Below are 13,763 nucleotides of genomic sequence, written 5' to 3' on the forward strand. Positions count from 1 at the left end.
GTTCTAAGCTGAGGCCAAGCAGTTGGTTTATTATAACTTAACCAATGAAATCAACAGATTGATATATGACACTCCCACATCATCAGGTGGTATAAGAAAGTAGGCTGAGGCCAGGTATGGCAGTGCACTCCTTTGATCCCAGCCCTGGCAAGGCAGAGGCAGATAGATCTCTGAGCTGAGACCAGCCTGGTCTACAAAGCAAGTTCTAGGACAGCCAGGACCACACAGAGAAAAAGAAAAAAAGCAAGCAGACTGAAGCAGCCATGTAGAGGAGGCCTGGCCTGTAAGCAGAGTTCCTCCACAGCCTTGAGTTTTTCTCCTGACATCCCTAACAAGCTGTTAATGAAATAAACCCTTTCCTCCCCAAATTCTTTTGGTTGTGGTGCTTTAACACAGCAGTAAAAATTAAACCAAGACAAACACATACAAGCATAGTGACTTCCTTTTTAATGTCCTGGATGGGTGTGATGGCACGTACCCACAATCCTACCAGGAAGTAAGACACACTGCATTTGCAAATGCTCTGCCTCACTAGGTAACAGGCCCAGGGGCAAGGGAGCAAAAACACTGAAGTCCCTTCTCAGGTAGATGCTGAAAAACGTGGACTCACTACCTCCCACATCCCACTCTACCGAAGGTCAAGTGACACTTAAGACATCTTCTCAGGGCCTAGATTTAAGATGGAGAGGGCCCTGATCTGATCTGTTGCACTGTGGACCACAGACAGCTCACCAAAACAGTAAGTTCCAGGTCTCCAACTAAAAACAAAATGGGGCCAGGTGGTGGTGCAGGCAATCTTTAATCCCTGCACTTGGGAGGCAGAGGCAGGCAGATCTCTGATTTTGAAGCCAGCCTGGTCAATGAAGTAAATTCCAGCATGGCCAGGGCTGTTACATAGAGAAATCCTGTCTCAAACCAACAACAACGGGGTGGCTGGAGAGATAGCTTGGTGGTTAAGAGCACTGATTGCTCTTCCAGAGGACCCAGGTTTAATTCCTGGCAACCATATAGCTCAGAACTGTCTATAACTCCAGAATCCAACACCGTCACACATACATACAAGAAAAAACAAAACAAAATAAGAATGGATAAGTAAGTAGAAGTGGGGGACTACAGCGATGGCTCAGTGATCAAGTGTGGTTTGTTCTTGCAAAGGGCTCATTTGGTACCTAGCATCCACACTGGGCAGCTTACAACCATCTCTAACTCCAGTTCTAGGGGGAAGTAAAAGCTGTGCCCTTCAAAGGTCCCTGCATTCAGTGCACATACCCCTACACACAGAAACATTCACACAATTAAAAATAACAACAATAAAACAATGAGTAACAAGCATGTTGTCAAAGTGGCTCTTCTGTGAAGTCCCTTCCCTGGAGCCATGAAGGTACCCATGTCATAAGGAAAGAATGGAAGGAGAACATGAGACCGTGATGAACGAATCTGAGAAGGCACTGTGACATGACGGAAGGCTGGGCTTCTGTGGCTGGACAGCCCTAGCACACCCAGGGGCACAGCACGCCAGTCCTCTGAGGCAGCCCAGTTCAGGGGGAGTATGATGCTTGCCTTTCACCAGGGAGGAACCAGAACTGGCCAACCCCAGCCTTGTCCCATAGACCCAGGTCTCCCTGGGACAGTTCCTTAGTACTAATTGCTCAAAGGGAGATGCTTCCTGTCCTTGCCCGCGTTTCGACGCCTCTTTCGGCTCAGGAAACTCTCCAGCTTCTTGCTGCGTTTCAGCTCCTTGAACTTCTCAGCTAGGGCCAACTGGCGCTGCTCAGCTAGATAAAAAGAAAGCAAGCTGCTGAGCAAAGGAGGAAGACCTTATTTCCTAGTCCCACATGCGGGACCCCTTATGCTGGGCCGTGTTGTTAAGAGCCATGGTGTACGAGAGACACAAAAACTGTGTTGTGTGTGATCAAACAGCGTCATGGATGCTGATAGCAGAGGCCTTGCCTCTACTAATGAGCCCCAGGCACCAAGCAAGCTTTTCCTTTAGTTAGGAAATTAATCCAGGGCATTTCTCATACTAGGCAAGTCGCATTACCCCTGAGCTATCAAATATTCCTGCCTAAAGTAACTTATCTATCTATCTATCTATCTATCTATCTATCTATCTATCTATCCATCCATCCATCCATCCATCCATCCATCCATCCAGAGTCTTACTTTGTAGCCTGTTCCTGACCTGGAACTCACCACGTAAACCAGGCTGGTGTTTTTGTTGTTTTGTTTTTAGAGACACGGTTTCTCTGTTCAACAGTCCTGGCTGTCCTGGAACTCGCTTTGTAGACCAGGCTGGCCTCAAACTCACAGAAATCCGCCTGCCTCTGCCTCCCTAGTGCTGGGATTAAAGTATTCTGTCTGTGTGTTTGCCTGCAGGCCAGAAGAGGGCACCAGACCCCATTACAGATGGTTGTGAGCCACCATGTGGTTGCTGGGAATTGAACTCAGGACCTTTGGAAGAGCAGGCAATGCTCTTAACCACTGAGCCATCTCTCCAGCTCCCCCGGCCTTGAACTCTTAAGAGCTGTTGAGTACTCCTTCCTCCCAGGTGCAGGGACTGAAGGTGTGCGCTGCTGAACCTGGCCTCTGAGCTTATGCTTTATGACTCAAGTCGTACTCATCGGAACCAAGATGGGCAAACAGTGGAGACGCAGTGATAGGAGATAAAAGTGACAATCTCCAGCTTTGTTTTTTTGTTTATGTTTTGTTTTCAAGACAGGGTTTCTCTGTAGCTTTGGAGCCTGTCCTGGAACTCAATCTGTAGACCAGGCCAGGCTTGAACTCACAGAGATCCACCTGCCTCTGCCGCCTTAGTGTTGGGATTAAAAGCGTGTGCCACCACTGCCCCACTGTTTTTTGTGGGGGGACAGGGGCTCTAGTCCAGACCAGCCTCAAACTTCTACATATCCAAGGACAACCTTTATCTTCCCATCCTCCCAAGCGCTGAGTCTGCAAGCATATCCACTATTCCTGTTTGATGTAGTAGAGATCAAACCTAGGGCTTAATAAATGCAGGCGAGCACTCTACTACCTAAACTACCCTCCAATCCGCCCACAAACATCATTTGAGTGCAAATACAGGACGGACCCCAAGTACCACTTCCCCACTGTTCTCACTTCCCCCAGTGAACCCCGGGACGACAGCCACACAAACCGGCCCACTCGTAGGCTTTCAAGAGCGTGGCCCCACTCACATTTCTTCAGGAAGTATGGCCGATGGCCCTGCTGTGCCAGAGCCCGCCGCTCCTGCTTCAAGGCCAGGCGCTGCTCCTGCTGCTGCTTTCGCTCCTGCTGTGCCATCTCTTGCTGTTCCTGAGGATCCGAGGTGAGGCAGGATGGAGGTGTGAACAGGAGGGACTCTGAATCACACCTGCCTTTGACTGCTCCCACCACCCACCTGCAACTAGCATCCTCACCATTCGCCGAAGCAGCTGCTGCAGCTTCTCACGCTCCTCCCCTGATCGGCGCTTCTTCAACTGCTTTTTCACAAGCTCCACGAGGAAAGTGAACATAGTTAACATTCTGTGCCAAGCTTTATTATAGCAAGTTCACTCAAATTAACACAAAATCAATGAACAATGTGTGTGGTGTTGGTGTCTGAGGATCCAGCACAGCATTAAATCTCTATTGTAGCACTGGGCTATAGCTCCCAGCCCCTGGCCCTTTCTTTCTCTCTCTTTCTTTATAAAATAATTATACTTTTAGCCACTGAGCCATAATTTCATGCCTTTTTATCCTTTTTGTGGCTAGAAGACTAAAGCAGCCAGGTGTGGCGGCTCACACCTTTGATCCCAGAGCCTGAGAGGCAGAGGCAGAGCATCTGCGAGTTCAAGGCCAGCCTGGTCTAAGTAGTAAATTCCAGGAGGGCTAGAGCCACAGAGAAACCCTGTCTCAAAAAAACAAAGGAAGGAAGGAAGGGGGGGGAAGGGAGATGGATGGGGAAAGGGAGGGATGAGGGGAGAGGAAAGGAGGGATGAGGGGAGAGGGAGGGAGGGATAAGGGGAGAGGAAGGGAGGGTGGGAACAAAGTAAAGCAAAGCTGATAGGAGGCTTCAGTGAGTTAAGGTGCCCACCACACAAGCCTGAAGTCTGAGTTGGACCCCTGGAGCCCAGAGTGGAAGGAGAGGGGAAATTGCCAAGTTACCCCCTGTCCTCCGCATTCAAAGGGGGACACGTGCAGACCTACGCACACTAAATAAAAAAATACTGAAGCAACATTATGTTACATGTAGTCAGTTAGGAACAGAAAGACACTGATATATTCTTTTCTTTTGTTTTTTGAGACAGGATCTCTCTGTGTAGCCCTGGCTGTCCTGGAAACTTGCTTTGTTGACCAGGCTGGTCTCGAACTCTGCCTCCTGAGTGCTGGATTAAAGTCATATATAGTCCCCCACACACCCACTTTGAGTTTTGGAGACAGGGTTTCTCTGTAGTCCTGGCTGTCCTGGAACTCACTCCGAAGAACAGAGGCCTCAAACTCACAGAAATCCACCTGCCTCTGCCTCCTGAGTGCTGGGATTAAAGGTGCGCGCCATCACTGACCCGCAGTCTCATGTTCTTATATGCAGATGTCATAGTCAATTTCAAGAAAGTACAGAACAGCGGCTGAGAGCCTGTGGAGGGTGTGGGGAAGGGGGACAGGCAGAGACTCAGTCGTCCAGCACAGGGCTGCAGCTGGACAAGGAGGACGATTTCCAGGGTTTGGCAGTATACCAGATAACTAAGGCTGACAAGTAACTCAATCTACGGTTCTGTTCACTCTTCTTTTTCTGGAGGATAGAGAGATAAGGTCTCATGGCCCAAGGTAGCCCAAATTCTTCCTGCTTCCTGCCTCACAGCCCAAAGTAGCAGGGATTAGAGATGTGTGCTGCTAAGCCCAGCTTAACTGAGGATAGCCAACAAGGGATTTTGACTGTTCCCAACAGAGATGATTCTATGCGAGAAGTGATACCTAGAGCAATTAACTTGATCATTAAAACACGAAATACACGGACTGAAATGCTCTCCTACCCCACAAATGTTACTAAATACTATGAATCAACTTAAAAATATATTCATTTAAAAAGAACCGCAGCAAAGGGGGCTGAGCAACTTGATCACACGGTCACAAAACTGATGGACCAACTAAGAGCAAAAAGATCTGCCTACCAACATGCTTTCATTCTCATTCCTGACTGTCCAACATGTGCTCCAGCCCCCGCCCCCACCCAGGAGTGGATGGATAAACCAGCTTCATATTACATACCACTTTCTCCTTGGCTCGGATATCGTTCAGGAATTGGTAAGTCTTGTCAAATATCTCGGGGTTATATTCCCCTGACAGATCATCAAAGCGGGGGTCCCGGGCTACCTTTGGGAATAAACAGCTTGTTCAGTCTCCTTTCTCTAAGGAAGTGCTCGCTCCCTGCCCTTTCCTCACCTTTTTACTGATAGGAACAACCTGGCGTAAGAATGGCACTCGGACTTTGGCTGACATTTCCAGAGGCCTAAGGAGCAATGAAAGGTCAGGGTAAGTTCACTGCAATCCTGGTCAAAGACCGGCGTCTTCCCACCCAGGAAAAGACTTGCAGTCAAGGTCCTGAGTATCTTGACTCTGAGGGCACGCTCCTCACCGGTGCTTATCGGCAACACACACAGGTTGTCTGGGGCTTTGCTTAGGAGCGCTTCTTCCAGCCAACTGTTTGCATGCCCTGGGTCCCCCTCGGCTCTGCAACTCCAACAGCTCCTCAAAGGACATGTCAGACGTGTCTGAGGGAAGGGAAGGACACAACTCACAGCAGTCCCTCTCAACAGCAGCAAAGACTTCATCAGCCAAGAGTCGGTTCAGCAGATGAAGGGACATCCTGCCAAGCCTGACAACTGGAGTTAGAGCCTGGAGTCACCATGGTCAGGCGGATAACAGAATGACTAAGGTGGTCCTCTGACCTCTACACCCTCACTGTAGCACATAAGCGGGCACGCGCGGGCACACACACACACACACACACACACACACACACACACATGCACACGCAAGCCCAGACAGCAAAGACTCATTCTACCCCATCCTTTCCAACCTTCTCTATCACAGCAGCCGTCTTACTGACAGCTACACTGACATTCAACTCTCCAATAATGTTGGCTACTTGATATATCTTGTTGTAGAGACAGAGGTAAATCAATCCACAGCCCATTTCTTTTCTTTCTTTTTTTTTTTTTTCTTTTTGGTTTTTCAAGACAGGGTTTCTCTGTAGCTTTGGTGCCTGTACTAGCTCTTGTAGACCAGATTAGCTTCGAGATCCTCCTGCCTCTGGCTCTCGAGTGCGGGGCCACCACTGCCCATTTCTTTTGCACACTAAAAAGAAATCTGATTGTATCACTCCGCACAGTAATTATGTCACCCTGGACTCAAAAGCTCTCCAGTGACTTGTATTTTGCTCAGCTAGCCCGAAACTCAACAGAGACCAGGCCATTTTGGTGCAACGAACCTGGTGGCCTCTGCCTCGGGAGTGCTGGAAGCAGAGCTGCAGTGCGCTAACCCGCCTGCCTAAATGCCAGTGTTGTTTGTTTTGAGACAGGGTTTTTCTGTGCAACCACCTTGGTTGTCCTGGAACTCACTGTGTAGATCAGAATGGGCTCGAACTCACAGTGATCCGCCTGTCTCTGTCTCCCAAGTGCTGGGATTAAAGGTGTTTGCTACCACCGCCCGGCTCTAAATACCTTTTCTTACAGGAAAGTGGCATAAGAACGAACTTTTTGCATTGCTGTTTGATTATTCTTTATCTCCAAGTGCCTGCATACAGTGCAATGAAGGCTCGATTTGTTACATCCCGCTCTACTCAGCCTTCTGGGAAGAGCCCTCATCCTACTGTTACGAAGCTACCCAGGCCAGGCCTGGAGGCTTATGCCTAGAATCCTAGCATATGGAAGGCTGAGAAGACAGGACTGCCAAAAGTTCGAACTTGACCAGGACTACACCTTAAGACATCCTCCATGTATCCCTTTACCACCACGCTCTAAAGAAAAAAACCAAGAAACTTCCCTGGAAGTCGTAATGCCGGAAGCACTCCCTCTCACCCGCCTACTGCGGCGCTCTGTGGCTTTCCGTTCCCGCAGCCGAACGCGGTGCGCTCCCGCCAACCCCAGGCCCTCACCCTTCTGCTGGTCGTCTGCCATGCTCCCGCTCTGCATGGCTCCGTGGGAACCTTGGACCCTAGCCCTAGCGCCAGCTTTTGGCTGTTTCGCGTAGTCCGTAGAAGACACCACTTCCGTTCATTGCAGCTATTCCAAGCCCCACCCCTTCCGGAAGCCTGAGCCAATGTGGTAAGGACTCTGGCAGAAGCGCTGCTCTGCAGACGTCAGACCTCGGTTCTCGGGTGGATTAGGCACTTGGTGCCTTTGGGTTTCTTTAAATGCGAGGCTGTAAAGCCAGAACCTGAAGTGGCCCCTCTACCAATTCCATCTTAGTCCAAAGAAACACGACACGTTTAGAGGCTTTGCGTTTTATAAAACCAGAGCTGGCTGATCTTCGGGGGTACAACAGCTAGAGGATGGGTGAAGCTGTCTGTTGGTCCCCACCCCCGAGGGCCGGGGAAGGGAGGGTTTCATGCCAACAGCTGAGGCTCCTCTCAGCTCCCGGGCGGATGCTCAAGCAGGGAGAGGGATGGTCACGGGGAGAGGGAAGCTCCTGAGGCTCCGACACTGCTGGCTTCTCCCCACTCCTGTCCCTTTCCAGCACAGCCTGGCTACCCAGCTGGCCTGGGTCAGAGCGAAGGTCCAGGAGCAGTGGAAGGGAGGTGAATGGGAACAGAGCACCAAGGGAAGGGGCCCTCGGCCCAAGGGAGGAGAATGGCCCTCCCCCCAACAACTCCCCACTGAATTCACAGCACAGAAAACACCTCTAGTCCATCAACTCCACGTGGAGGTATACTGAGTCCAGGGTCCAAAGGGGCAGGCAGGTGAGACGGGCAGGGGCAATGAGACAAGAGCAGGCTCAGGAGGGGAGGCAGCAGAACCTTCTTCCTATCCATGGGAGGAGACAATGGGACGGCTGATATTGCTGTTGGTGGTCATGGCATTGAGCTCCCACCTGGAAGGCCAAAGATGGGCAGAGAAGACACAAGAGGTTGTCTCTATGGCAAGCCCAGAATTCTTCGGACAAAGCCATGAACACAGCAGCCCCTCCAATTTCCCACAGCTACCTCTTCCTTACAGCCCTTTTGGGTTTGACCACCAGACCCCACCCACCCCTAAATCCAACACCACCTACTCATCCACCTCCAAGCTCTTGCGGATATCCTGTTTATGTTTATACAGATTCCTGAGTCCAAGCACCTGGATTATGTGTACCCATCTCAGTAAACATCCTAGCGTATCTCTCCTGCTCTTCACAGACCCAGCCCAGCAGCCCTTCCTCCTCATCCCACAGGAGCACCCTTCTTGCTGTCTATTTCCATTGGCTTAAGGTTGTGATTCCCTCATGTTCTCCCTAAACTTTAGGGCCTAAGACCTTTCCCATCCATCCCAGCAAATTAAAAGTATGCTTCGAGCAGCTCTTCCACTCCACAAAGACTCAGGAAACACTCCCCACTCTGAGACACTCAGCCAGGTGCTCAGCGGGAAGGCACCTGCACCTGTGTCAACTAGAGTCAGCCTGGGACTCATCAGGTCAACGGATAAGCTCGGCTCGAGTAGGGACCGTTTCAAAATAACCAAGAGTAAGTGATTCATGAGTGACATTAGGGGTTTGATTAGAACTCAATACTGGAATTCAGAGGCAAGAACCCAGGACCTCTCTCAATTTTGGAACTGGGGTGGGGGTGGGGTCCACAACTCTTCAAATTTCTACTTGGCAGTCAACCCTGAGATATATCCAACCACTCTCAGTAAAGCACCAAAACAAACAAACTGCACAAGGAAGCAAAGCTTGGCTCCAAAAACTCAAAGGTTTTCTTCATACAGCTGACAGCTGTCACATGATGGCTGCACCTTTATGCCCTTGTTCTCACAAAAACTTCCTCTCCAGCAAACAGAAATGTCTGTCTTCTGCATACTGAGACACCTGTGCTGGCCCTGCACCCTCAACCAACCCCTCCTCTGCAACCACTTGCTGTACCTGATATCATGGGGCAAACAGGACTGGTCCAGATTATACTGAATCACGGCCAGTTTGCACAGAGTCTTCAGACTAGGGCCTTTAATGGAAGCGTGGAAAGACAGTCAGAGCAGAGGAAAGGTCCTACCCTGGTCACTACCCAGAGAGAGAAGCTGAGAATAGGAGCACTTCAGAAAAAAGTACTTACTAAAGTCCAAGATGTGTAAGTCAGAATGATCTATGAGGTCAAATTCATCTCCCAGGCCTTCCTCGGGAGAGGGGCTGTAGAGACAGGAAGAGGAAGAAGGAGGTGGTACCCACAAGACCCCTTACTCAGATGCCTCCCTCTCTTCTGTTACAGACGTAGGCCCGCTCCTGAGTACTCCCCTCTCTCCTAACCTGGTACCCCCAAAGAGGACAATCTTATCACCAACAATACAGCAACACTGGCGCCGGCGGGGACATGGTCCTTTCCCCTTTGGTTCAATCTTCTTCCAGGTAAAGGACCCTAAAGAGAAGTTCACAGAGGGTCAATATCTAGCCAACCTAGACACCACACACAGCCCAACCCAGTCCCTCACCCAGGGTTATTTTTCCCTCCCACCTCAACTGTTCCTTGTCCCTCCCCTAAGGGTAATGCTTTTTACCAGGGTTAAACTTCCAGAGATCATGGAAGTGCCGGTTCAGCCTTGCATTATAGCCACCAAAGATGTACAGCTCCCCGTTGTAGCCAACTGGAAGGGCAAAAGACATGTCAAGAGGGAATGGGGTGGCACAGGGGGTCCACAAGAAAATAACAGACACTCACAGGCTGAATGGCTCCTGCGCCCCTCAGGCAGCACCGGAGTATGTGGACAGTCAAGCCAGGCCTCGGTTCTGGTGTCAAAGACTCGAATTCGGTTGCAGTAAATCTCATTGTTGGAATGAAATGGCCCAAAGCGGTCAGCACGGCCCCCAAAGACATACATATGATTGCCCAGCATTGTGGCTGAATGGAAGTCCCTCCAGCGTGCAGGGTTACCCTAGCCAAGAGCAGAGAGATGGGGAAGAGGGTCAACATGGGTTCACAGAGGAAAAGCTAATTTAACTTCCTAGAATCTGACAGAACAAAGGGCAGACCTTTGTGCACACAAGGGTCCATGTCATGGTGCTGGTGTCCAGCTTGTGAATGTCATTGGAAAAGCAGTCTGCCTGAGTGACGAGAGAAAGGAGGGAAACAGGCGTGTCAATGGTTAACTCCTTGACCCTCTACCCTTCCTCTCAAAGCCGCCTATTCCACCATGCTAAATTTTCCTCTCTTCTTTTTGGTATAAAACAGTGGTTTTTCCCAGACTTACCAGCTGCTCATATCCCCCAAAAATGTACATGATCTTGCCCAAGACACAGGCTGAATGTCCATCCCGGGCCCCAGGAACTGTTCCTGACACTCGGGGTGTAGACCACTTGTGAGTATCTTTTAAAAGAAGTAAAAGTAAGTAAGGTCAAGTGACATACCCACCTTAATTCTGGCCTTCCCTTCTCCAATACTCCCCCAGCCCCAAGGCATGCATCATGTGAGACCCATACTCACTGACATCAAAGGCATAGAGCACGTTGCAGGCCCCTTCAGTGTCATTGCGCCCACCCCAAAGGAAGACGGTGTCATCGATGAGGACGGTCGAGTGTCCATACCGCATATAGGGCACAACAGGAGCCTGCCCTCGGACGGCAGGCCTCACTGGGGGCAGTTTTGTCCAACGCAAGGACACTGTAGGCACAGTTCTGCTCAGCCCTTGGGAACCTCCCTCCAGGCTGCCACTTTATCCCAAACCAAGCATTTTGTTGTTGTTGTTGTTTCAAGACAGGGTTTCTCTGTAGCTTTGGAGCCTGTCCTAGAACAAGCTCTTGTAGACCAGGCTGGCCTCAAACTCAGAGATCCACCTGCCTCTGCCTCCTGAGTGCTGAGATTAAAGGCGTGTGCCACTACCTCCCGGCCCACAAACCAAACATTCTTATTCAACCCCCCACCTACACAGAGACCACCACCAAACTATTCAGCTGCCCACTACCTCCCCTGATGTAGAAACCCAACAAAGGTACCAGAACTGGCTTACCAGCATTGAAAATGTGCACATCTATCTGACGGAGTGTCTCGTAGTCTTCACCAGAGCAGTAACCCCCGAAGGAGTACACTCGGTGCCCAACAGCCACTGCCGCATGGTTCACCCTGCGTGGCCCGCCCTCCAGATGCACTGTCCACCGTAACATCCCCTGGGTCACAGGTTACAGGAACATGCCCCCCCGGCACGGCCTGCTGCCTCTGCTACCTGTACACAAGTCGGGGCAACAGGTTCCTCAGACAAGGCTTCTGCTCGGCTCAGTGCGGCTGCCCTGGACCAGTCTCTGCCTCCAAGTGTCACCGAGTGGCCCTCCCACACCACCCCTCTACAGGGACACTAGTCACAGCTCAGGTGGCTGGCTCTGTCCCAGGGGAGCTGCAGAGGTCAAGAAGCTATGTTCTCCCACAGTGAAGGGTGGGGCCACCTTCACCTGACTGCCAGCTCAGAAGCTGGTGGTCATGATTACCCCACTCCTGTCAACTCCACCCTGTCCCTGGCCTGGAACAAGCTCCGAGCCCCCAGCCTCTGAACCCCTGCCCATACTGGATGTGTTCTAGCTTCTGGCTCTGCTTACTGCCACCTCTCTAAGAATTTCCTCCATCTCTTAAAGGTAGGGATCTCAAAATCCTCACAGCTATTAATAGCTTAGCTAACCACAGCCAGTCCACTGAGAGCTGGCAGGGGTACTGTGAAGTAAAAAAAGCTTTCAGGCTTTTAAAGTGGAATAGTGTCCCTACCTAGGACAGGGAACTCCATGTAACCATGGTTGATTAGCCCCTCACGGGGAGTTCTTGTCAAGCTGATCCGTTGTCCCGAGGTCACCCAGGGTGCCACGGGCACGAGGAGTCCCCTTGACAGCTGTGGCTCGTCTGCTGCCAGGACTAGAAACTGAAGCCAGAAAAGTGTATGTTGGGGGTTGGGGTAGGGAAGAGGAGTCTTCTCCCTTGCCACTTGCCCAGGTTGTCTATCATAGGGAACAAGCCACTTCCAGCAGCTCTTCCTCTATTAAGGTCTCTAAAGGAGGGATGGGGCGGGTTGTACATTGGAAAGAGGACAAGAGCAGAAATGCCTTTGGGCAGGACAAGAGAAAGGTCCCAAGCATGAGACAGGTCATGGCCTCTTAAAAGACAGCTTGCCAGCCTAGTGATAATGGGCACATTTGAGGGCTCTTTCAGGTTAAATCCTTTGGCAACTGGCAATGCCTTTGCCAGCAGATATCTGCTGAGTTTTGGCAGATCATCTGCTCCCTATTCAAAAAGCATTGGTAGAAAGAAGAAACAGGCAGAACCTCGGGGCGGGGGTGCGGGGTGGGGAGGGCAACAAGGAAAAACAAGGTTCCCTTGCAAGAGACAGACATGCCTTTCAGTTGGCTCAACACAGCTACCTATCCAACTTCCCCAACCCTACACTGTATGCTTTAAAGAGCCACCTCTCTCAACCTGAGATAGCAGCTGCCAAAAGTTACTCTCAATTCTCTCAATCTGTGCTTGGCAGAGAAAGCACACTGAAAGCTTTAAGGTGTGGTTGGGGGGCATGCTTTTAATACCTCAGCACTGGGGAGGCCGGGGGATGTAGATGAGGTCAAAGCTGGCCAGAGCTACGTAGTAAGACCCTGTCTGGGAAAAAAAAAAAAAAAAGCTGGGGGACGGGGGAGGAGAACCTATCATCTGCACTCTTCCTTGAAATAAGTCCAGAAAAAATGAACATGCACAGATGAGACTATCAATCCCAATGAGAGATGGATAAAGACTCCCACCGTCTTCATTCGGTTAACTCAAAGGCAGGGGCTGACAGGATCTCTGGGTCTCCCGCATTCTCCACCACTACATTTTCAACCTTCCATCCACTGAAGTACGCTCCCCCTCCGTGACACCTTGCCAATGACTCCCTCCACTTGCGACCCTTCCCTCCTTCATCTCCTGAGAGCTTTGCGGTTCTCTTGTTTTTCCTTCTCCCATCACTCCAAGGTCCACACTAGAGCTCATTCGTCTACTTCCACGAAGGGAAGAAAACGTTCATTGTCCCCTTCCAACCATAGATGTTTCTCTCCGAGTATGACTCGACTCTGTTTCATTCCACCTTTCTCATCCGCCCCTCCCCCACAACGCCAGACACTGTCCCCCTCCCCCTGCCATTATGCCCAGCTTCCTGATTCTCTTCAGAACCCACTCGCCCAGTTTCTTTCAACGCCTCCTCCAGCCACCAGGTCTCTCCCACCCGTCTCCAGGCCATTTCCCCCAAACCTTTCGCAGTCCATTAACACTCCTCTTTCCCAGCATCCCCCTAGCTCCCTCCCCACCCCCATCTCATCCTTCTCAGCCCCTCCCCCCCGCGACTCCAGCGGTAGGCATGGGCGTCGCCAGACCCTCCAATACTTCTCCTCCCTCACCCCATCCCAGGCTACCTGCCAGGCCGGGCCGGGGTGGGGCCACGGTTCCTCGCGCTGCTGGCAGCCTACAACCCGTTGCGCGCCAACCGATTCCACGGTCCCCAACGAAATAAACACTGCCAGGCTCTGTCCTTCCGGCGGGCAGCGGGACGCGCACGTGCAGTGGGAACCCTGATCCCGACGCCTTCGGGGACTTGTAGTCC

The 13,763-nt window shown here is 51.1% G+C and overlaps 2 protein-coding genes across 5 annotated transcripts; both read right to left on the minus strand.

Moving 5' to 3' along the window:
• Positions 1 to 424: 424 nt before the first annotated feature.
• Rrp36 (ribosomal RNA processing 36) lies at positions 425 to 7,289 on the minus strand. The gene is made up of 7 exons (XM_050122776.1): positions 7,133 to 7,289; positions 5,612 to 5,747; positions 5,419 to 5,485; positions 5,245 to 5,349; positions 3,417 to 3,491; positions 3,195 to 3,312; positions 425 to 1,775 (listed from the first exon to the last, which is right to left on the minus strand). Exons 1-7 carry the CDS (start codon positions 7,167 to 7,169, stop codon positions 1,642 to 1,644), a joined length of 672 nt encoding a protein of 223 aa, XP_049978733.1. The 5' UTR covers positions 7,170 to 7,289; the 3' UTR covers positions 425 to 1,641.
• Positions 7,290 to 7,445: 156 nt separating this feature from the next.
• On the minus strand, positions 7,446 to 13,734 carry Klhdc3 (kelch domain containing 3). Of its 4 annotated transcripts, none has more exons than XM_050122774.1 (13): positions 13,576 to 13,732; positions 12,718 to 12,783; positions 11,909 to 12,059; positions 11,166 to 11,378; positions 10,643 to 10,819; positions 10,410 to 10,525; positions 10,192 to 10,263; positions 9,881 to 10,094; positions 9,720 to 9,806; positions 9,472 to 9,580; positions 9,281 to 9,354; positions 9,094 to 9,172; positions 7,446 to 8,067 (listed from the first exon to the last, which is right to left on the minus strand). In XM_050122774.1, exons 4-13 carry the CDS (start codon positions 11,317 to 11,319, stop codon positions 8,001 to 8,003), a joined length of 1,149 nt encoding a protein of 382 aa, XP_049978731.1. In that variant the 5' UTR covers positions 11,320 to 11,378; positions 11,909 to 12,059; positions 12,718 to 12,783; positions 13,576 to 13,732; the 3' UTR covers positions 7,446 to 8,000. The 4 variants fall into 4 exon arrangements, with proteins under 4 accessions (XP_049978731.1, XP_049978729.1, XP_049978730.1 ...); XM_050122772.1 differs by having other exon boundaries at positions 12,718 to 12,787; XM_050122773.1 differs by lacking the exon at positions 12,718 to 12,783 and having other exon boundaries at positions 13,576 to 13,734.
• Between the last annotated feature and the right edge of the window lie 29 nt (positions 13,735 to 13,763).

Source organism: Alexandromys fortis, unplaced genomic scaffold, assembly GCF_014885135.2.
Source record: "Alexandromys fortis isolate MF-2015 unplaced genomic scaffold, M_Fortis_MF-2015_v1.1 scaffold_212, whole genome shotgun sequence".
NCBI classification, from domain to species: Eukaryota; Metazoa; Chordata; class Mammalia; order Rodentia; family Cricetidae; genus Alexandromys; species Alexandromys fortis.